The following is a 24,581-nucleotide window of genomic DNA, read 5'->3' as shown; positions in this document are numbered from 1 at the left end:
GGTAAATAATGGATTGCACATGTACTGATCGAAAAGGAAGAGAATTTGATCGTCTTAGGATGGGGTCTTGACACATTACATTTGTCCACACATCATCTTCAAATAGCTTATTTAGACTTCAGCCCTTCATGTGCCCAGGTACTGTAGCTTAACTCACCAAGCTCTTTTAATTACAACGTATCAGCATTCAGTAGTTGCTTGCATCTAGACTTGGCCCTATAGTTGCAGATTAGCAAACCCACTCTAAGTGTAGCAATGCAGGGGCCACAGAACGTGTTTTTAGTGTGTGAGGGTGTGTGTGTGTGTGAGTGTGCGTGTGTGTGTGTTTGCATGGGGGTGTGTGTGTGGGGGGGGGGGGGGGGGAGGCGCTGCAGCTACAATAACTCTAATGACTCAAGCTCCAGTGTAGAATCTATGGCATGTCAACAATGTTCCCAAACAACAGCTTGGGAGTCTAAGTTACTGAAGTAAACAGACAGCTTGACTGGCTAGTGAATATGGAAAATCACTTTTCATGCATGTGATTACTCAATGGCAAGATCACGCTGCCTTTGGGGAGCTTGCCAACAGAAGAAAAAAAGACAGAAAAACACAAATAGTAGACATCTACAAGGATAGATGCACTCAAGACTTTGCTGATTTTTTCTACATATTACAGTCATATTCAGAACCACTTGAATACTAGTAAATCAAGGTTTATCTTTAAAGCACACTTGGATAATATTTGATCTCTAGACGCAAAAACACTGTCAATATATGTTCAGATATGATATTATTTCACAGCTATTCTTTCAACACCCAAACAAGGTCAACAATAAAACATTCTAGCGTCAATGTCTTTGGAACTAGTGATGGAATGGTCATTGTATATAATTTGTCTTCATTACGTTTGGCACTACTATAGCTACTCCAAACAGCCAACCTCAGCCATGGTGACAAAACATAAACGTGATCCTGTTTCAATTACATGATCTGACAGCTAGGGGACTCTTCTTGACCTTTCATCCCCACCACTTCACACTAAAAGTTGTTTATATAGTTTTACCCTTTTTATGAGAGGGAGCTTTAGATTTTTACGACAGGGACGTTCAGAGGGAAAAAAACTGTTCTGAGCATGCACAGAATTACACATCAAAGTTGATCCATTTATAGCTCGCGTCATCAGAGTTCTCACTACATGTTCTGGGCTATTTGTACGTCCCTTAAATTCACAACGTAGAAAGCTACTTTATGCACAGATCAGGGGCGCCATTTTATTTTTTACAGGTTGCGTCTCAACGTAACCTAAAGCTACTTTTCAACACAACTCAGGGAAGAGGAGAACGTCCAGCTGAAGCGTCGTCTCAAACGTCCACACCACAAATCTAAAGCTCCCTAATATATCACCACCTATGGAGTCGGTTACATTCAAATATACCAGGAAATTACATTTCAGCCTAAAGCAGACACCTAAACTTGACATTCATGCAAATAATTGTATCCCTGTTGTTTCACACCAATAGCTGTTATACATTCCTATCTAGCTTTTTGCCACATAATATCACCTGTGGGACGGGTTGAAATCATATCTAGAAATTACATTTTTTAGCCAAAAAACAGTACAGTGACCTGAACTTGACCTTCATGCGAATGATTGCATCCCAGCCACTTCACACCAATAGATGTTTATACATTTCTATCCTTTTTACCACATAATATCACAACTGGAATTTGCAGAAATTTTATCTAGAAATTAAATCTTTAGCTCAAAAACAGTGATGCGAACTTTCATGCGAATGATTGTATCCATGCCATTCCACATCAACAGCTGTTTATAAATATCTGTCTTTTTTTTTACCACATATCACCACTGGAACTAGTTGAAATTATATCTGGAAATCACACTTTAAGCTCAAAAACAGTGACATGAACTTGATCGACATGCTAATGATTGTATATCTATTTTTAGATTTCCTATCAAATTATACCATCACTTGACATTCTTTAGGGCTGGAAAATTACATTTTCTGCCTGAGCTCTGCGACTCTGGTCGTCGAACCAGGGAAAATTTGCTCCAAAATCTACACAGCACATTGTCACCTCATGTGCTACACTCTGGTAATGTTTCATAAATACACAGAATATTCTTCTTCTTCTTCTTCTTTTCGTTAAAATTGTGTCGTCAAGATCTGGGTCATACAGACAGACAGACAGGCAGACAGAAATGCCCCCAAAATGCTATGCCTCAGACACCCTCCAGGGGTGGAGACACAAAAGTGGGTAATACGCTTTCCAGATTAAATCACATTCCTCACTTCTGTGCTTTCCACAGCTTGCACAGATTCACATTATTAAGTACAATTAGATTTTTTTTTTTAAATAACACTGAAGATTTCATTCAGAGAAAGGTACTCACTCTAAAAGAAAAAATAGACACTCCTTTTGAATACATGGAATATAGTTCAATGATAGACTAATTTCTGTACTACACAGTATTAATTTGTATCGAGTATTTACACCATTTTACTACAACATTTACATTAAAACTGCTTCCCTATATACACAGAATTCTACCTGACTGTCCACTCTGGCAAGAATATCACAATCACATACTTCGAAACAAATCTATACAAGCATATATTTACGGAGCTCATGGCACTCTTTAGGCACAAAAATTGTTCACATGCTACATAAGGCTGTCTGCACGTCACAGAAACAATGTTACATTGTTTTACATGGATGCATTAAGTAATATTGTCTTGGCTACTTTGTCCACTAGTCTGGCGGATACAACATCAACAATAATTGCATAGACAAGTTTTGCGTTCGTTGAGAAACATTTAAAGCTGACATCGGATAATATGTGTGGGACTGAATATAATGTAAAGACAGTTAGCAATGGCAAAATTATCAGATATTAGCACTATTCACTGTATGTATCTACATACAGTATCTGCAGTCAACCAAGATTCCACATGAGTCAGACCAAAGCATCTAGCTTGTTCTAGAGTGTAAAACATTCATTTTAACAATTCATGTCATAATATATATGGGAGAATAAATTTTGTTATCTTTCTACACTTCTAAACCACTAGACTTTCATATTAGATTTTTCCCCCTAAATCAAGCTAAAACTTGACTGGTATTGAGTGAAGATTGTGATACAGAGTGACAGTTTGTGTTAGTCCTCCTGGAGATCAAGAGCCATTGGTCACCACTGGTCATTCCTGCCTGGGACAAAATACATATTTATTAGATATCTGCACAGGAACTTGCAAACTATATGGCGTTGGTTGAGTGTGTCTGGCTCCTATTTAGAAAAGCTTTAAGAACTTCTCTCTCTCTCAAAAAAAAAAAAAAAAAAAAAAAAAAAGCCTGAGGTCCATGCTATCCACAAAAGACAGTTGAAGGCTTGAATGCAGCAAAAACTTATCCAAACCCCTTTCTCGTAATATCAAAACTCTGTGACCCCTAATTTGAAATCATGGTCATGCTTTAATGATGCTAAGAGGTGCATCGGCTGTTGCATATGGTCAGTTTTCACGTTGCAGAGAGTTGTTCAGTGTTTAGCATGGTCAAACAACAATCAATGTCTACAATTTAGCTGGTGGCTAATGGGGGGGGCAGTGTGTGACTACTTGACCATCAAGACATGCTGGCCATGTGGACAGACATGAAAGCATTGTCCAGTCTCTGTGCGTTCGAAGGGTCAGTTGGTCTTGATGGCCTCTGGGGCCCTGATGATTGGAGGAATCACTGGAGTAGCCTTGGCCTGGGCACTCCCGGTGACCAACGGCCGACCAGTGCTCTCTGCTGCAGTGCCACTCTTCTCAATGTCCTCCATTAGGGCTGTGCTGGCTGCAGCTGTCACCATCCGAGTGGCTGTTCCATCAACCTAGACGAGGATTATACAAAAATCATTAGTTAGTCCATAGTTTATTACTGCAGCAGGGCTTCCCAATAAGTAAAAGACCGAATATTACTAGCTACAGTGGCCATTCCTATATTAACTTTATACATAGTCTTACTCACTCTCAACAGGTAAGAAGTATAATTGCAAATGAATTGATTTGAACAAAACACATTGTACTGGAATCATCGAGGTATGCTCCATTGTTCCAACATTAGGTACCCACAAAGGCTGAACACTGCATCTGATATACAGACACAATCTAGAACATCTGTTCATTAAACAGAACCTTCGCTTTTCAAGCAAAACACTGGTTGGATCCAACAAATTATATACAAATTTTTAATCATAAAGATCTGAGACATCTATGATTTTAACAATGATTACAAAACTGTACGATAATGCACAAAACAAAGTAGTGTAGGACCCCAATTACAAAGCAGTTGACCCCCTTATAACAAAAAAAAAAACCCAAAAGAGTGTACAGGAGCATAATCAATAATGCAGCAAAAAAATTCGAGTTCCTAATCAATGCCACAGAACATCACAAGGATTACAAGTTGTGATCTCAGGAAATACAATCTTCAAACCAAGGAGGTTCGAGAGATGGCGTTACAACTGACTATAATTATTCAATCAGCTGTCAGTTTTCTATGGATGGACAAAAGATTTCCACAGGTGCATTTGTGCCTTTGATGTTCGATGCTTGAAGCTGCCATCTTTCTGAGCAATCTGAAGATTCATTTTTAACGCTAACACAATATCGGGTATATGCTGCTCGTTTCTATATCAAATGAAATGAAATTTCACCTAATGATAAAGCATATAAAACAAAAGTCAATTCCGTTCAAAAATATGTGCAAAAGTGTAGATCTGAGCTGTATTTTGTGAAAGTGTTTGAAATTTTACCCTCATGGAAAGCCGGTTTTATCACTTTTCTCCTTATTTCCGCCAAATGAAACTAATATGGTATCATCTTCAAGTATAGTTCTTTATAAATTAATATGTCAGATTAGCATACAGACACATACAGTCTAGTAATTTTGATATCTATTTCAGCAATATTTGAGCAATTTCTATTCGCGCACCCCCGTGCCTTTACCATTGCCTACCGCCCATCGTTTGTAAGTAGGGATAGCGAAAAGTAATTACCATCACAAAGACATATCTTCCTTGGAAAGTGGCTGGTGATTATGCAATGAGACACGAGTCAATTGTCTTCGCATCTGAGCGGCAGATCCAGTTTGACACATACTTCAAATATTTTTGAGTGGCGGCTTCGAGCATGGGATCAAAGCGAATAAGACTGTTGTGACTCCATTTCTCGAACATCCTTGTTCAAACACTGACCACTTCATTACGACACATGGACAGCAGGGTCTAGTTCTTCTTTTTCACACAGATGTTCTTCCACCGAAGACAATGTAGTCCACACATATATCACAGTGGGCTTACCTGCTCATTGAGGAACAGACTTATGGTCTGGATGGCTGCGTCCATTTCCTGCTGCAGCTCCCCGATTCGATTCTCGTTCTCGGCCGACATGTCTTCGAAGCGCGCCAGCTCGTTCTGGTTGAACAGACCTCGAATGAAGAAGTAGTGGGCGAGAGCATGGTGGAGACGAATTTGCAGGCTGTTCAGCTGCGGGAGCAAAAGAAGGAAACGCGATCATCGACATACTCCCTCCTACATGCCTATCTTGACTTGCTAGGGTTTGAAAAACAGCCTTCAGGGCAGAGAAATCTAACAGGTGTACAAATAAGCAGTGCATATAAATTTCTGATGAATGGACGACCACATATGGTTACTTCATATATATGTAGTAATACGTGTAATTAAAGGACTAATCATAATTACTTGTATTCCTGAAGTCTTCTTGTGATGAGACATCTACATCAACTTTACTCTGACAAAGATTCTGCTAGGATCGAAAGCTCAGGCCCCTTTTGACTCCATTTTACTCCATTGGCTCGCCACTATTGGATAAGCAGTTTTCAGCAGCTTTTTTTTGCTAAACTTTACTTTTTGACAAGAAGAATGTGTGTGCAACAATGCAAGAAAGAGATGGAGACATAGACGAAGAGAGATATGACAGATAGAGAGAGAGAGCAGAGAGTTGTGCTGACGAATTCCTTTGCTTTTTCAATGGGAGACAGGGAAATAGAGACACACAGACAAAAACAGACAGACAGGGGAGCATACTGTCCCCTTTCTTTCAATAACCAAACCTCCTACTGGAATCAACTTCATCCTTCTTGTTTGAACAGCCAATTACCATCCATCACCCTGTTCACTTTCTCCCCCATCCACCCCCCCCCCCCCCCCCCCCCACCACCACACCCCGGCCACACCTACCTGTCTGTGGTCCTTGAGACTGGCCTCCAGGCCCGTCCGCCTCTCCAGCAGGTTCACGCTCTCCTCCTTGATCTGGAAGTAGTGCTGCTGCAGCTCCCGGTACTCGTGGGCCAGCTCCTTGTTCTGCTTCAGCGCATCGCGAAGTTCGGCCTACGTCACATGACAAGGGCAAACAATCATTAATTATCATCAGTGTTAGAACTCAACAAGACGTCTTTAAATATTATTTCAGGATCTGCATGCCTCTTATGCTGGCTACCCCGGTGAATTTGCCCGCATTGTCTCCATATATCCATTACTGCTTCCACTAGGTACAAACTTCCCTATCCAAATGCACACATGCTGCTCTTCCATTGCCCACACTGTACCCATTGTCAAAACTGATCCACACTGCCTACACTGATCCTTCATTACAAAAACCGTTCCCCTGTCCACATTAACCCTTTTGCTCAGATTGTATCTAAATTTCCTTTACTGATTATGAGATTATGAATGGTGCCAAATTGTTCCCCACTGCCATATTAACTGCCACTTGCCACTACAAACTGTTACCCAATTACTCACACTTTTCCCCAATTGCCCACAGTAATTCCCAATTGGCAATTGTCTCAACCAATCATCATGCAAAGACTCAACACTGAGCCCCATTGCCTACATTAATTGCCACTTGCCACAGAAAACTGTTATCCCACTGCCCACACCATTTGTATTCAACCTAATGAGTCTAAAATCATTGCTTACACTATACTACAAAATGTATCTATCAACTCTGCTATACAATCTCCACAGAGCACCAAACTGTCCCCCTGCTGCCTACACTGTCTTTACTCAGCACAATACTGTTCCCCTGTTGCCCACACTGTCTATACACAGCACCAAACTGTTGTCCTGCTGCCCACACTGTCTTCACACATCACCACACTGTTGCCCTGCTACCAACACTGTCTTTACACAGCACCATACTGTTCCCCTGTCGCCCACACTGTCTATACATAGCACCAAACTGTTGTCGTGCTGCCCACACTGTCTTCACACATCACCACACTGTTGTCCTGCTGCCCACACTGTCTTTACACAGCACCACATAGTCCCCTGCTGCCCACACTGTCTTAACACAGCACCACACTGTTCCCCTGCTACCCACACTGTCAGCACCACACAGTCCCCTGCTGTCAACTGTCTTAACCCTAACTAGGCCGGGGGGGGGGGGGGGGGGGGGGCTCTGAGGCCCCCCCTTGACGTTTCGTGCTATGTATCGCTATCGCGAGAAGCTATCGCCGCGACGTTTCATGACTTTTTTCTTTTGAGTCTCCCGCATCTTTTGACACCAAATTTGCGATGCCCGGGCGCGCGGTTCCGAAGTTGCGCATAAATATGCACGTGCATGTCAGACCAAAAATTGCTCAAAAACGTGAATTCATGTACAATTTCAATGCAAACTGTGTTTACAGGCAAAGTTCATAAAAGCATGATTTTTGGGGGGTTTTATTGATTAAAATCAATTAATAACATATTTTCTTGTTCGGAACGATGTCGCGGACAAATTTCATTGTAAAAACACTGAAAAACATAAAGTCGAAAAAACAAGGAAATACGTAAGAAATTCAAAAAACAATAAAATACTTAGGAATTATTTTCTGATTGCGCAATTTTTTTTCTCTTACATTTGCTAAGAACACTAAAAAGAATATTTAAACAAAAATGTGCCTGTTTTGAGCTTTATTTAGTGATTTATACCAAATTGTCTGATTTCATGCATCATTATGCATAAATTAGCATAATTTAGTGTAAATGATAATTTTTGCAAAAATTAACTCCGTGGTACTTTAGATTACATCATAGGCAATGTGTGTGCCAATTTTCGTCGCGATAGCGCGGTCGACGGCCAAGATCTGGAGGGGGGCCTGGGAGGCGCCCCCCCCCCCCCCATCATCTACCTAAATAGCCCGGCCTAGTTAGGGTTAACACAGCACCACACAGTCCCCTGCTGCCCACACTCTCTTTACACATACTGCATCATACTGTCTCACTGCTGTCCACCCTGTCTTTACACAGCACAACACTGTTGTCCTGCCACCCACACTGTCACTACTCAGCACCACACTGTAGCCCTGCTGCCCACACTCACCAAGTGTTGCTCCAGCACTTCCCTCCTGGCAGCCATGTGCTCCAGATGTCCAGTGTCTCGCTTACCAATCCTCCCGGTCACTTCGTCCAGTGAGACCTGGAGCTCGCGTTGCTGTTTCTGACCAGTCTCAAGCTGTATGGTCATCTCCTCAACATCAGCACTGGACAGAAGAGAAATCAGTGAAAATACATTTATGAAATTACGAAAATTATGCATTTCCTCAACTATTTACAGACATATGTTATTCCCCCTGCCTTCTGAAGGAGGTAAATCAAGTGCATTTTGTTATGATATAAGAATTAAAACGTGAAATTCTCTTCATATTTTCATTATCATTCCACCACTCCAATATAAAAAAACAAAAAACAACTTTAGTGCTTGTCATATCCAGTAATAACAGCACATGGATTCAACCATAAGTTTACAAATGTAAATGTTTTGAAGGGAGTTTACAATTTCCTAGAACTTTACTGCAGTGTTCAACCAATATTCCTGCATTTACTGAATCCATATATATGGTATATCTGGGGCAAATTCACCTTTTCAACATTGTATCAAATTTGTCATACACCTGTTACACTGTTCTGGATAGAAATCCTGAAAATGCAAAAATGAAAAATGAGTTTAATCAGATCACCCACCTCATCTCCTGGATCTCTTCAGAGGTGTTCTTGATAACCCTATTCATGAAGCCTTCTGACTGAGCCATCTCTGCCAGCTTCTTGTTGATGAGATCCGTCCTGTAAGCCATGTGGTCCAGCCGACGCTGCTTGTTCAAGATCTCCGCCTATACACCCGCACAAGATTAACAAGACGAAGTGTGTAATTAGTCAAGGAAATGTAACGAGCTTCTGAAAATATGTACATTTTCCTTTTCTAGAAACTGATCAAGTTTCCTTTTGTATTATGACATCATGATCAATACCACTTTCTAGATGTAATTCAGATGTTTCATGCTTTTACTCTGCAACATCTGAGTTTACCATCAAAAAGCCAATAGAGAAAGTATTGTCTATTTATAACACACACACAAAATAAAAAAGAGTGGGAAAATTATTATGGCAACAACTGCTATGTCTCTGTAACTCTCTTTGTGGTTTTAAACCATATGTAATTGTGTGCCAGTTGTGTACCTGTGAACTACAATGCCAACCAAAACAAGAGATCTGGATTTTCTTCCAACTAATTTTCCTTTTAAGGATTTTTTACAGAGTGTACAAAAATGAAAACTGGTAGGCTTTGCTCATACTGCTGAAATAGTAATTATCACAAATCTATCTCATGTTAATTTCATCCAGTACTGCTCTTTCTGGTATAAGGGTTGATGAGACTAAATAATTGACTTACACATGTTTACTAATGGGTACATGCAAGTGAGCTTTGAATTAAAAATGATACATAACTGCTGTACAGGTAATTGCATTCCTCTCTTTGTACTCTAGGTTGGACAGACTGCACTGATGGCAAACTACATGAAGCATGCCAAGAGAGGTTGTGGCAGAGCCTGATATCGTGAATACACCAGTTCACAGTCAGCGATGGTTCGAATGACTCTGATTTTTAAGCCATTACATTAAAACACTTGAGCAGCTAGATATCACCAACTTGCATAATCTAACTCGCTTTAATGCTAAATGGGTCATTGATTATTGACAAACATTCATTTACTGCAACATAGAATGACCATTCAGGCACTGTCAACGACACTGTTCATTACAACTCTGTGTCTCATTATGTCACTTTGCTCAGATGACCATTGTCTGCTCATGGACAGAATGTAACTCCAAACTGACAGATTGTGATTCTGGGGCACATAATTATCACGAAAATTCCATGGCAAATGCAAGGTATAAAATGTGGTGCACATTTCACTCATCAGAATGCCCAAAAGGGTTATCTCCAACTAAGGTTGAATGATGTGTACACAAGAACATGAAAAAAAAAAAAAATCCCACCACCAGGTTTGCATTAAACTGCAGTCTTGTGCGTGTCAAGTAAGGGGAAAATTAGCTCCTCTCATTTTTTGTTTTGTTTTGTTTTTGTTTTTTTAACAGAGATGAAAAACAAGCAGCACAGAAAAACAATTTGGGGTCTTATCTTATTCAAAACTGCCTAGACTGCCAAATTAGAATGGTTTTGAATTAATGACTGTTAAGGTGGATACAATTTGTTTGTGAAATATCTCTGTGGCAAAGAATTCCTGGAATGACCATTTTTACAAAAGAGTTTTGAGTCTTATAATTATATTTGCATCCATGCAGTCATTTCTTATGTTTGCTTTGCTCCAGAAGAAAAAGGCCATGATAGAATTTGCTATACCTTTCAAGATTATGTGTTACAAAATATTTTACCCTGCTTTCTGCATTAGTGACTTTCCTTTATGTCTAACTGAAAAAAAAAATATTGTTTTTCTTTGTCCTGGTCTGATGTATTCATTTTTAATTTTTGCTGAATATTGCAAAACATTAAATATGACAGGATTTACTACTGGATATAGCAAATGACCGTTCGTCCTTAGACGACAGAAGTTTTTGCAGTGATCAACATTTTGACTGGAGGCATGAGGGAACAGGGTGAAGAAACGTGGGTGCTCTCACACCAATGTGGGTGGGGCAAAGGTGAGCACTGCTGGTGCTCCATGATTGAAGCATTGATGTCAGCATCATATGTCTCATGAGGGTCAAAGGTCAAATGATTTGGAATATACTTACGTTGACTTCCTACAGACATTGTAACAAAGGGGAAACAGGCCACAGGGTAACAGATCAGTACCATACCGCATAAAACAAACTGATACATGTATAACTAATATCACTTATTACAACAGTAAATACCAGTAGGGCCTATAGGACTAGTACTACCAATCATAAAATGGGAAAGAGTCACCAAAACCATTTTGAGGAACAAAGGACAGATGGAACCAAATGACTTTTTCAACACAAGCTTTACAACAATGATATCAAGAACATACAGATGGAAAATTGAAATGTCCTCAGCTCTCTCAAGTATATTTTCCAGAGACTTTACACTGCGACTGCCAGGGTGAAAATCATTTCTTAGGGTAGGAGCTTAACCATGCTCTTTCACCAAATGCAGATCCAATTGTTTATGATGCCAACATACCACTCCTTGATTGATGCAGCACTCAACTTGAAAAGTATCATACAATGAGAAGGTGAACTGAGAGTTTATAATCACTTTGTCTAATATCAGTTGGTCTAAATTCAAGATCATCAAACAAGGATAAAGCCCATTTAATCTACACAGGATTAGAAAATGTTGGATGAGACCAATTGAGTACTACATAAAATGGGATTTGACAAAGTGACAATTTCCCAGCCATACTTAGTACTGTGCACAAGGTCCATTGATCACTGCCAAAGATAAAACTAGAACTTCCTGCCTACTTGATCTTTTTATGAAAGAGTAACCATATGAAAACATAGCCATAAAACTTGCAACATTTTCCAAAAATCTTTTCCTTTTCTGCTCAGGAATGTGCTAATGAATTAATGAGGTCTCCCTTGATCAAAACTATAACAATTCCGCCGTGGTCTTTACTTGGTACAATGGTAGAATCAAAACATAATTCAATTAGTTAAACCTTTAGCACAGGATGGGACAGCAGCCATTCATCCAGCACTGAAAACTGACTTACCAATAGATGTTTAAGCTTGGGCTCTAGTTCAGCTTTCTTCTTAAAATGATCAGCTCTGAGCTCTTCCTCTTCTGTCTTCAGATCTTCCATACCTTGATTGATTTTGTTGATGGCCTGGAAGTAGCAAAGTATTAGCTTTTATAATCAAAATAATTACATTCAAGTTTCAAGTTTCAAGTTTGTAAAACATCTATTTTCTATCTTTTTCATGTTGTATATCACATACATAAGATTGTACATTGTACATTGTACATAAGATTGTACATTAATGAGCGACATTCAAGACAATAGCATGGGAGTAACTATTTTTCTCTCAATTATAATCCATAATTATCATCATTATTAGTGCTATCGTCATTGCCATCGTCACTACATTAGCACCCTTCTTGTCACATCAACATCCTATAGATCATCAGCCTCACCGTCATCATTCTTATCATCATCATCATCATCATCATCACAACCACTATCTATCATCACGCTATTAATCATCATCATCATAATAGCTATTTATCATCATCATCATAATAACTATTCCTCATCATAATCATACCTATTTGTCATCAACACCATCACTATCCATCATCATCATCATTATCATCATCATCATCATCATCATCATCATCATCATCATCATCATCACCATCATCAATATTTATTATCCCTCACCTTGTAATCACAACTAACCTGTTGCTCCTCAGCTCTCAGCGCCCGGAACTTCTTGGTCTCGGTCAGCACCTGGGCCACAATTCGCACTGTCACTATCAACATACTATCATCATCCTCATTATTCTCATCATCATCACCATCAACATGTTAATCATCAGTATCATCAACATTATCGCCATTATCACTATCATCATCGTCGTCATCACCACAACGACTAACCTGTTCAATCAATTGTCAATCAGTTGCAAAGACTAACCTGTTGCTTCTCAGCTCTCCGAGCCCGGAGCTTCTTGGTCTCAGTCAGCACCTTGGCCACAATCTCGTCCACCTCCAGCGCCTTGGCCATCACCTTGGCCTTCTTCTTCTTGGCCTCCACCTGCCGCTTGGCCAGGTCCGTGGAGTCCGCCATGATGCGGGCCTGCAGCACAGTGCGGTTGTGCGTCTCCTCCTTCAACTGTTTCTTCAGGCTGTCCACTGTGTTCTGGTTGGGAGAGATTAGCCAGGTTTAGAGTCACTTTCTCAAAATGAGGCAGTTGACTGCTGAACATTTTCTTTATTCAACACTAAACAAAACATGGCTGCACTGATATGATTGGTTGATTTGATTTCCATCTGGAAACATGGTTGGATAGCGCATATTCAGCTGCAATAGCTGGTCTTCCATGGGGTCCATCGGACAGTTGGATATATAAGATGAGACCACTTCACCGGGTTAAACACCCTGCACTTCGCGATGAATATCTAAAGCAGGATCTTTTATGTCCACGAGTTGTGACTCTCTCAAACACGGGACCTCTATTTTATGTCCTATCCGAGGACAGAGTGTTTTGCATCTTATTAGAGAGGACGGTATGATTACACACAACATTGCTCAGTGGGACCTGGGAATCAAACTGGGGTCCTTTGGATCGTGAGGCGGACACGCTACCAACTGAGTTATCTCACAGACAAACACTAACAGGCAGAGACTCTATACAACAGATCAATTTTGAGTTTGATTGCTCATGTTGCATCACGCCAAAAGCCAGGTCATTTGCTGGAACTCTGATAAAAAAAAAGATAACACACACACAAAGAACACATAATGCAGACTTGCCACGCTGCTTTTCAGACATGAACTGTGGTGGCAATGGGAAGGAAGTGCATGGAAGGGGATAATAATGAAACATAAGATGGTGTAGGGATTTCATGGGGTCAAGGAGGGACAGCAGTGACCACTGGGTGATGACCAACCTGCAGGGAATCCTCCATGGCCCGAGCCTTGTCCTCCTCGCCGGTCAGTTTGTTCCTCACGGCCACGTTGATGACCTTGATCTTCTGGTACTCGTCATCCACCACGCCCAGCTGGGTCTTGACCTTGGCCATCTCACGCTTGATGCGCTCCATGTTCTTTGCATCGGACACCTTCTGCTTCTTGCTGCACAGTGCATCACATACGGACAAAACGATTACGAGATATTCTTACCTAAGCTGGGACTTGCTGCAAGAGTAGAGCACGTCTACAGTGTACTCCCATTATAACGAACATGGTTATAACAAAATTTCCTGTTACAGCAAAGTAAAAATTCATGTCCCAAAATCATCCTCTATATACCTTTATATATTTCACTGTTCTGCTTTAATGAAATTACGATATAGCAAAAGAAAACTGCCAGTCCCGAAGACTCTGTTATGAAAGGGAGTTAATATAGAGTGCATGTATTCCCAGGGTAGATTCTATCTTTCTTTTCTTTGTTCAGTCATAATATATCACTCCTTTGAATAGAATAATAGGATGGACTTATTACACACAGAAAAATGACATGAAGACATCACAAGACATCATATTACATAATCATTCCACATTACATTTCTCCACTTGTTTCGTCCATTTTCTTACTCGAAGCACGAAAACTGCTTTTCCCATTGAAGGGTAGTCATACTCATTTTGAGGATTGCACTGTCCAAAACTCAGCAGGTGCCTCTTACACACTCTAATAAAATGCACCGAGGTTTTGAAAGGAATAAAAAGGACTAAACAAAAAGAAGCAAGGAAAGAGGAAGACTGCACATGAAAAAAGACAAAGAAGAAGGAGATGAAGGAATAATAGAAGAGAACAAGAAGAACAAGAAGACAATGAAACAGATTTACGAAGAGAATCCTTTGCCAGGGGAACGCAAAACTCCTTCCAAATAAACAGGAATTCGGGTGCATGGGCTCACCAGTGGCGGATCTTGGACTCGATGTCCTCGATGGTCATGATCATCTCCCGGCAGCCTTGCTCTCGGTGGCGCAGTGCGGCCAGGTTCTCCTTGCATTCCTTCTCAAGACGAGTCACCAGGCTCTTGTGCTCTTTCCTCTGTATTATATCAGAGAAACAAAATCTCGTCACAGACCTCTCCTACAATATGATGCCTTGTTTTCTGTTTGTCAGTGATTGTGTCTGTGACACAACATTTGCTCCTGCCGCAATTGCTCTGGACTTATTTTCATCACTACGGACTTAGGGGTACGGGTATGGTTGCGATGGGGTTTTAGGTTTAGTTTGATGTGAGAATTAGGATTTGGGTCAGGGTTATCTTTGTGGGCAGAATTTATGCTTTGCTTTAATAGCTAACAGATATTCCATGGGAGCAATTATCGCAGCAGCAAATGTCACGAAACCACTTGGCTAAGGAATGGCTTCTACTTTGATGGTACACATTTCATTGAGCCTGGGACAAAGTCCCAATAAAACTAAAGACAATTACTATTAAAATGCCATTAAAAGCATTCAAGTTCAACAATCAATACACTTGGTCAGTATAAGTTTTACATCAGAATGAAAAAAAAAAAACAACATTAGAAGTGATAATCTTGGGAAGGGTACTGGAGATGGTTAACACTGCTTTGTTGTTGGATTTGTTTGGTTTGTTTTCTCATTTTGTGCACTATTGTCACATCTCACCAGTGTCTCAGTCTTGTTGTTCAGCTGGTAGTTGTTGTCCGCCTGCTTCCGGTGATCAAACTCCGCCTCCACGATCTGATCGCGGACCTGCTTTATCTTAGTGGTCTGAATCTTCTCCGCCTTTCTCGAGTTCTCCTCTCGGGTCTCTGCATTTTGGACAGAACATGAACAGAATCATGCATGAAAACACACGTCTGTCTTCTGTGTTCTGCTATGGCTACATCCAATGTGGATGGCTAGATTACAAAAAATGCTATTGCAGAATTGCTCTTTATCACTTCTACAGTAAGTCTCCCCCCAAAAATTAAAATCGGATTTCCGCATTGATAACTTTCAATATGATTAAACTGTCTGAATGCTATTTCAGGGTCTAAGAATATAGTGTACCTATATCTTGGGAGGGGAAAAAAATTGATTTGCTTTTAAAAAGCAGTCACAGAGAAATGGGGATTGTTGTAAAGCATGTCGTGGATCTGTTTCTTCCAAGTTCACTTGGATGCTCTTGGAACTGCATATTAATGTGTGAACACAATACTAGTAGACAGAACTTGGAGGGAAGGGATTCCTGGCATGCTCTACAAAGATCCTCATTTCTCTGTGACCACTGAAGGAGGGGTTTTCTGTAGGTTGTGGGTAATAAGTTCTAGTTTCTTACCCTGAAATTGTATCTGGATTGATTCACAATTTATAAAGTTATCATTGCAGAGGGTCCCATTGTAATTTTGGGGGACATATGGTACAATGAGGTTTGATCAAGTTGGGTGCCTTGAGAGCACCCCGGCATTAAAATGGTGACTTGAAATCCTACCATCACAGTGGGAGAAATCCCCCCATCATTTGCTTGCTTGGCAACTGCACATTTACCAAGAAAACCTATGCTGGTATGACGGCATTTTCTCCATGCTCTTCAGCATTCACGAGTCACATGTTAATGAAATGATTTGGATGTTGAAGGGAGGTGACTATTATTTCTAGATGCTGTAGGGGGAGGGTTTTCCGAGATGATGAGCTCAAGGATGTCTTACCAAGTACAATTTTCTCATGCTCCGCATTCTTGATCTTGGTCCGGAGGTCTGAACACTGACTCGTGTATGTCGAATGGAGGACCTTGGCTGCCTCCAGCTCATGACTGCACAGATCAGACAAGGGACATTTCAAATATGTAATAAATATCACATATTATGTAATAGATATTAAGTAACATTACAAAGTATTCATTCATTCATCAGAACGTATGGCACAACGTGCCTGGTTGATAAAAGTTTGCTAATGTCAGTCACCTGGGGCGAACCACGAGGGGTTGGCATCTTTCAGCCGTTTTCTTGTGAGGGCAGGTAGGTAGACCACTTCACCGAGTTAGCACCATGCTCTTTGCGATGAATGAATGAAGTGGAATCTTTAACGAGCGTGAGTCGTGGCTATGACTCACATAAGGCATCTCCATTTTATGTCCTATCTGAGGGACAGAGTGCTTTGCCACATACGGGGACGGAATGCTTACACACAACATTGCTCAGTGAGACTTGGAAAATTAAACCTGGGTCCTTTGGATCTGGAGGTAGACGCGCAAACGACTGATCCAAATCAGTGCCTTAATACTATAAAGTATTACAATGATGCTAACAGTTCAAACTTATCTCTGCATGCCTTCACAGTCTCATTGATTATTACCTCAAAGAACTTGAACTTTATATTCTCTTCAACATTTTGATTATAGTAGTTGTCTTTTTCGTTAATCTAGCCCACATAATCATAACTGTGATAAGGAAAACATGGGTGCTCTGTCTTTGTAATCTTTTTCACTTCCAAACCACCTCACAACTCTTCTGCTGAATTGTACAAGGATCAACATTAAAATGTCATGTGAAGCCAGGGGGGTGGGGGTTCATAAAGAATCTAAGTCAATCTGAAAGATTAACGTAAAATGATGGTTCACTGCGTATTTACTCCTCGTCACTGATATTCTAACTTCCACATGAAAATGAAATCTTTGGAAACTCAGGCAGCCATTAGCGTATAAGATGAAATAAGTGACAAGGGATTTTTTGTATAAATTTTTATAACAACTTGAAGTGGATTCTGAAAACACTGAATACAATTGATCATGGAAGCCAATGGCATTCCATAATTATAAGTTGATCTTGACTTTAATATCATCTAAATTCCTTTGCGAATCATGCTCCAGGAGCTGTAATACTTACTTGATCTCCTCTAAAGTCTCCCTCACTGACTCCAGCTCCTTCTTTATGTGCTCACGCTCCTTGTCTGCCTTCCCGTGGGCCTCTGAGGACTTGTTCTCCGTGCGCTTCAGCTTCTCAATGGTCTTGTTCAACTCTTGCTCAGTCTAAAACACACACACACACACACACACACACAAAATGCAGAATTGCACAGAGAGGACCACATGAGATACAAGTAAGAACCTGTTGCCATCAGATAACGGTACTTCTATGGACTGTCAAGTCAAGGTGTCAAACTGTACAAACCATTCTACCATTCAAATGTCACATGTGTTGCATTCAGAAAGAGCAATAGAGCTTACTTGCTAGATGGCAATTTGAATGAGCATATTTACTGGTTTACGAGAAAAAAAAGTATTGAATTATTCAAAGCAACAGAAGTTATGAGAGATATGAACCAATAAAGAAATCCCTGCATATGATGGAATGAGGACAATGTACATGATCTCCACAAAATCAGCTAAATGTACTGAAAATTCGAATTATCTGTAATATTACATCAGCAGGTCACAGACTATGACATTCAGGAGGCAGGGTGAGGATGAACTTTGAGGAGCCTTTTCCTCTTTCACATTTTGTTTTGGGTGTGAATTGGGTGCACCCACACACTGACTGCATCTGCTTACCTGTTCCTGGGCCTCGTCTATTCGTTTCATCGCACCCCTCTCGAGTTCCAGCTTCTCCTCGACGAGCGGACTATGGGTAACAATGCAAAAAGTGTGACAATGCTTGGGTGTCAAGTTCTTTGCCTGGTACAGAATAAGGATTCCTACAATAGCATTTGGCCTCTCGAGAGCACTTCTTTAAGAATAGTGCTAACTTTTATATAGAATACTAGCCAGCTAGTTATAATCATGGAGTTAAAGAAACTACCATGGTATGTGACTAAACATTACATGGCTACAAACAATGAAGATACCCTTTATCATGGTGTGAGGTTTCTCTTTTCATTGTGTTAGGCTAGCTGGTGTGAACACAATGTGGTGTTTATGACATGAATATCGAAGGCACCATCACTTGATATGTAGTATTTGTCGCAGTGAGTTGTTCATCCACTTTGTTGAATTTTCCACATGGTAAACTGAATGTTAGAATTTAGTTCAGGCCGTCACTGGATCTTGCTCTAAATCCACAAAGAGAATTGTTCGACTATTTGACATTTATGTACTAAATACACTCAATGTTGAATAATTTGTAATTCATGATGATGTTTTTACATGTTCATGCATAACCAGTAAAACTGAAAATTTGATTCCAAACTGCAATACTTGCCTTTTTCACATTTTTGCCAAATGATATCCAGTTGACTGCCATGTAACACTTCATCCTTAAACCATTTTCACAAATATTAGATTATAATTCTTGTGACCCCCTGCATTAACCCCTTGAGGACAGTTTGATTTTGCTACAACACCCATTTCCAATAGATGCTTGCCCGAGTAGTTATATACTCGGGACTCGTCCTCAACAGGTTAAGAAAGTAATAACCTACATCGAAAGACAGCCTGAAAATGTATATCACTGTCAGCACTGTGCATGGGGCATGAAATATTTTCACAAATTGGTCTCAACTCTCACCAGTGCTTCTCCACAAAGGCAATGTCCTCATGCAATCTTTCGTTCAGCATCTCCGCATTCTCCACCTGGCCCTGGATGCGGTCCTTCTGGCGCCCTCTATAGGCATTGTGCCACTTCAACTCGGCAATATCGGTTGCACACGCCTGATGCTCTGCAGGGAAGAATGCACAGATGAGATACTTTAGATGAATAATGAGGCATGGAATATACAAGTATCCTATTATAAATGTTTACACCATAGTTGATATAGGTTGCTTGGATAATTAGAAGATGTGATCTTTTTAATCTATCCTATCTAATTGACACACATGCAGAAAATCTGAAATACTGTGTGTATTTATAGACATACAATGTATTAACAAACATTAATGGGTGTGTACAGTTCTGGTCGAGGTGAAGATTTAGCTTTTAACATTTTGTGAGATATTCAGAAACCACTCCATGAGATGTCAAAGAGCATGCAGTTCTAAGGGGTATCGAGAGTTTATTCGATGAAAATCGGTTTTGAAATGGCTGAGATATCCAAAAACAGGGTGAAACAAAGAGATACTAATAAAGTTGGGGCATGTCACCTTTTATCATTAGCACTTTTTTTTATATCTCAGCCATTTGAAAACCAATTTTCATCAAATAAACGTTGAATCCTTCTTAAAATTACATGCTCTTTCATATTTCATAAGAGGCTTTTCATTATCTCACTTAGGAATATTCAAAACATGAATCCCTACCTCAACCAGTACTGTACAGTCCCTTTAATACATATACTTTGATTTTCTGTATGTTTTAGGTGCATAGTGGCATGGAAACATCATAGGGTCACTGGGCATGGGAGAATGGAGCATATGGGGCCACAGGGAAATGGGGCAAAGGGGCAATGAGTATTAGGTACAGGACACGCAAGAGGGTATGAGCCAAGGGGTGTGGGTCAAAGGGCAAAGGGCACGAGTCACGTGGTACACTTAAGGGTATCAGCCTTTATAGATATCTCACATGTATCATACCAGAAAACAACTGAAAATCACCAGCCTTTCCCTTGAGTCTGCAAAGATATCTACAATATTTATTTGCACAACCATTTCAATGTCAAATTCATTCAGCTGGTTACAAACTCGGAGAGACAAAAAAAAAAAGTGTATGCATTTCAGCAATACACTAGCTGCACATTACATTCTGCAGAAATATGCTAGCTTACCATTATGGCAGAATAGAATGACACAAAATATCTAACAGCAAATTTCAATAATGCATATATAGCACATTGGCAGCAGGCTGTTCTTTTCTGAGCTTATTCAGTTCACCGACAAGCATTCTCAATTTTTTTTTTTTTCAGCAATGAAGCATCAAAAAGCTGCTCACCTTGCTGAACGACCCGGGGCAGTTCATACAGGCGCTTCTGGGAGATGCGGTCAATCTTTCCCTGCAGCCATTCCACGCGCACCTTTTCCTTCTGAAACAACCCCTCCGTGTCGGCACGGTCCGTCTCCAGGCGACCCAGCAGGGTCACGACCTCGTCAATGACCTCCTCTGCCCCGAGGTGGGGGACTGGTTCCTCTTCAAGGTCTGCAAGGCTGTCCACTGTAGGGAAAAGGGAATGTGCATCACATTTGTATGAACACATAATTTAAACAAAAGATAACCAAAAAAAGGGGGGGAAAGCAGCTCCTTGATATTACGCGCAACAACTTCATTACTCCTAGTACTTCTATAGCAACTACAATATTAGTGATAAAAATGACATGATTGGAACATTAAAATGGGGCTGGGTAGAGACATTTCTATGAACAGTAGCCCAGACAACTATTAATGCGTGGCAACAAACGTGTTGCATTATGCATTGGGAGGTTACACAGCTAGGACTAAGGTGATGTTCATATAGATTTCATTCATAAGAGTTTGTCTAGGTGTGGAGAAGGCATTATCACTGTGTCTTTTCTCAAAAGTTGAGACATATTAGATGAGAGCTAACGTAAAGGTGATAAAATGGCGACACTGGAAGAAGACTTTGGGAATTTAGGAAATAGAGCAACATCTGATGACGCAAAACTAGTTGACAAGATGGAAGGCCCTTCAAGACCATTGATGTGTTAGCAGCCAGTGATGAGATCATTTGGACCATTAATGTGGCCAATTGCACTGCTGATATGCAGGTTGCTTTCATAGTTCATCATGCTGTGCAGGTACACTACATTCAAAGAAGTATAAATAGTTGCTGCTACTTTTTGAGACCTCATTTGACCCTTTAACAGGTGGCTAAACTCTGTAGAACTACATCACAGCAATCATTCTGGATATTGTCGGTAACTACATGTGAAAAACTTCGGCTTCAATCGGCACTTTCCTGCTTGGTGTGTGGAAATGGACCACAAACATGGATTTCAAAGGAGAAATTGACTCACTCTCTGATACCTCCCCTCCAACACCCTGAACCATGAAGTCGTAGGAGGACATGGAGGGGGCTTTCCCCTTCGGAGCTCCTATGGATGGGGTGGGGCTGGACTGGATGGATGTGGCCGTTGAGAACTGGCTCTCAGTTCTCCCCGATGCCGTAGCAAACCGAAGTTGCTTCCTCACTGTTTTTTTTTTTTCCACATTTAAGAAGAATGAGAAGGAGAATATGATAGATGGGTAGAAATCACTACAAAGTGACTATTTTTACCAGTGTCACAAAAGTGCATCACAAACGAGGGCTTTGTAGTCTAAATCCTAGTAAGTGACTCAGAGTATTCATCTTCACTGTAACTGATTCAGACAGCAATGTTTCATTGGAATGTACAGGTGCATGCAGCAATGCCTGCTTGTGGAAACAGCCAAAATTCTGTGATTATATACATCATCAGTGGTAGCTATACAATTTGTGCCATGAGGCTTTTTCACCATTGTCATGAAAAAAAAAAATGAAAAAATGAAATCATCAAACATCAGTGCTGCAGCTACTGAAGCTTGTATCATGGCAATGTACTTTCTGCTACTTTAGAAAAAGTGCCATGCACACCTACATATAGAACTCAACTTGTGTAGCAAAGTTTGTTTGCATCACTTGAAAACTGGTAACATTTGCAACAGACTGACTGCCTGACCAACCAACTGACCACAAGCTGATTCCTATATACCACCCTCAAACTTTGTTTGCCAGGAGTATAAAAAGACCTAGCAGGCGATACTTAACACAGTTTAGAAATGGGCAACCGCTGCTTAAATCGACCTGACCTTTGCCCTCTGCTGCTGAAAAGCGAGTGCTCTTCGCCCCAGCCTGACGGGGCGACAGGCTCATATCCTGTGGTGGTCCACCACCGGCAGCAGAGATGACCGATGATCTCCTGCTGAGGATTTCCAGCTCCACCTCGCGGCTCCAGGCCTCGATCCGGTCCTGCAGGAGCTGCAGCTGCTCCACCGCCTTGGCGATGCTCGGCGGCATGGGCTTGCGGAAGAAGAGCGCCCGCCTGCGAAAGATCTTGTCTTGGAGGCGCGGCCATCCTTCAGGCAGGGGGTAGATTATGTCTGAAATGCAGAAAAAGGCAACAAGCTAGTTATTATTTGTATGTGCAATGGTCATTTCATGAAAATCAGCAATCACTGCGTTGTTTGTTTTAAGCGAAAGTGTATGATCTATTGGACAACATATTCCCATTATCACTCACATCAGCATGACTGAACTCTGTAGGCAACAGTTACTGTAAAACATGATATCTTCGCAGCATGATATTTTTCGCGAATGGGAGCCAACGGCCTTATTCGCGGCATCAAATTTTCGCAAGTTGCCTCTAACATTCAATGCATACAGACAGTGTAGACAAGATCTTTAGCGTGCATTTTAATTTTGCGAAACTCAGCTTTCACAAAATTCGCAAATCAAAATGCATGCGAACATTCCTCATTTTACTGTACTAGTAAAGCTTACAAACTGTGCAGGTCCACTTTCAGGCTACCAAAAGGTAGAGCTTCCAGAAAATCCAGAAATCCAGAAATAGCTAAATTTTTAAAGAAATACTTATTCTCTTTTCCTTACAATCCAGCAGTGGATAATATACCTTCATTTAGCACATACATTTGTATTCTGTAGTATAGATTTTGATCACATTTTCTTTCAGTAGAGCAGGTAGATTAGTCTACTCTGAAGACCAAGTCAGTATCATCACACAATGCAAAGTACCTTCTGCCTCTCTTCTTGTCAGCCGTGGACTTTCTTTCTCCTCATCAATTCCAGAATCACCTTCTCCACTGTCCGGACGCCCACAGTAGACGGAACTTTCTAGAAGTGACCCTGCCAAATGACATCATAATCAATCATAGTACACATGATTGTAACTCCTTCAGACTTATCAATAAAAATCATTTGCTACGTTGCTACATTTAATACTGTAATACGTGAGCCTGCTATGACATCCTTGTTCAGTGTAATTTTTTTTTTTTTTTTGGGGGGGGGGGTTTTCAGAGTATCGTTCGTCTGCTCACAGAGCACAATAAATTCCACAAATCTATTCATGGCACTATCAAGTCATGTACTACATGATGCGAAACTATGACGATTGTCTGGAATTTTCCCTCTGAAGTCAGATTCAGACTAGACTTGAGTTATTGCATACACTAGAAAATATTCATAGAAAAATGCAAAGAGAAAACATGGCATATAAATGTATATTTACTTGTTCAATATTAATGTAGAGTCTAAAAAAAAAAATGTAGATATTGTTTGATATCATTTATGTTTTATATCAGGAAAGTTTTATGTAATGATGGAGGAACATGTGTCAAATGCCAATGAGTAGGACTCTACTACTCTCTGTCGGCTGACCTGCTTTGCTGGGCAGGAGACTTGTTGACTGGTATCTCCCTCCTGTGATGGTCGACGCCCCTGTGCTGAAGTTCTCAGACGAGTGACTGATGAGCGACCCAGTTCTTGGCTGAGTGATGAAAGCCTTAGGTTTCTCACTCTTACCAGTGGACGACGTCGTGTGGGTCTCCGTTTGGTTCTCATCTTCCACAGTGATTTTCACTGCCGGGCGTTGAGCGTTCTCACTCATGACGAGGAAATGTCACCTTTCAGTGAACAAATGCAATGATTCTTTACTACTGGCTTCTCTCTACCAATGTTGGTGCCTGGCAATCCATAATCTCAGAGGTTGGTCTCTCGCTGGGT

At 40.7% G+C, this 24,581-nt stretch overlaps 1 protein-coding gene across 1 annotated transcript; it reads right to left on the bottom strand.

Annotated features, from left to right (window-relative positions):
- Positions 1–3,423: 3,423 nt before the first annotated feature.
- LOC139718099 (coiled-coil domain-containing protein 178-like) lies at positions 3,424–24,465 on the bottom strand. The gene is made up of 19 exons (XM_071629590.1): positions 24,237–24,465; positions 23,595–23,705; positions 22,652–22,942; positions 21,841–22,014; positions 20,801–21,019; positions 19,445–19,595; positions 18,493–18,562; positions 17,828–17,970; positions 16,652–16,755; positions 15,627–15,772; positions 14,902–15,038; positions 13,933–14,116; positions 12,956–13,180; positions 12,031–12,144; positions 9,014–9,159; positions 8,373–8,532; positions 6,245–6,394; positions 5,345–5,530; positions 3,424–3,874 (listed from the first exon to the last, which is right to left on the bottom strand). Exons 1-19 carry the CDS (start codon positions 24,463–24,465, stop codon positions 3,689–3,691), a joined length of 3,126 nt encoding a protein of 1,041 aa, XP_071485691.1. The 3' UTR covers positions 3,424–3,688.
- Between the last annotated feature and the right edge of the window lie 116 nt (positions 24,466–24,581).

This window comes from Diadema antillarum, unplaced genomic scaffold (assembly GCF_040938485.1).
Source record: "Diadema antillarum isolate AM-2024a unplaced genomic scaffold, OU_Dant_1.0 scf00000088, whole genome shotgun sequence".
Classification (NCBI taxonomy): Eukaryota; Metazoa; Echinodermata; class Echinoidea; order Diadematoida; family Diadematidae; genus Diadema; species Diadema antillarum.
The sequence above is the reverse complement of the archived record's forward strand: the minus strand, read 5'-3'. Positions and strand labels throughout refer to the sequence as shown.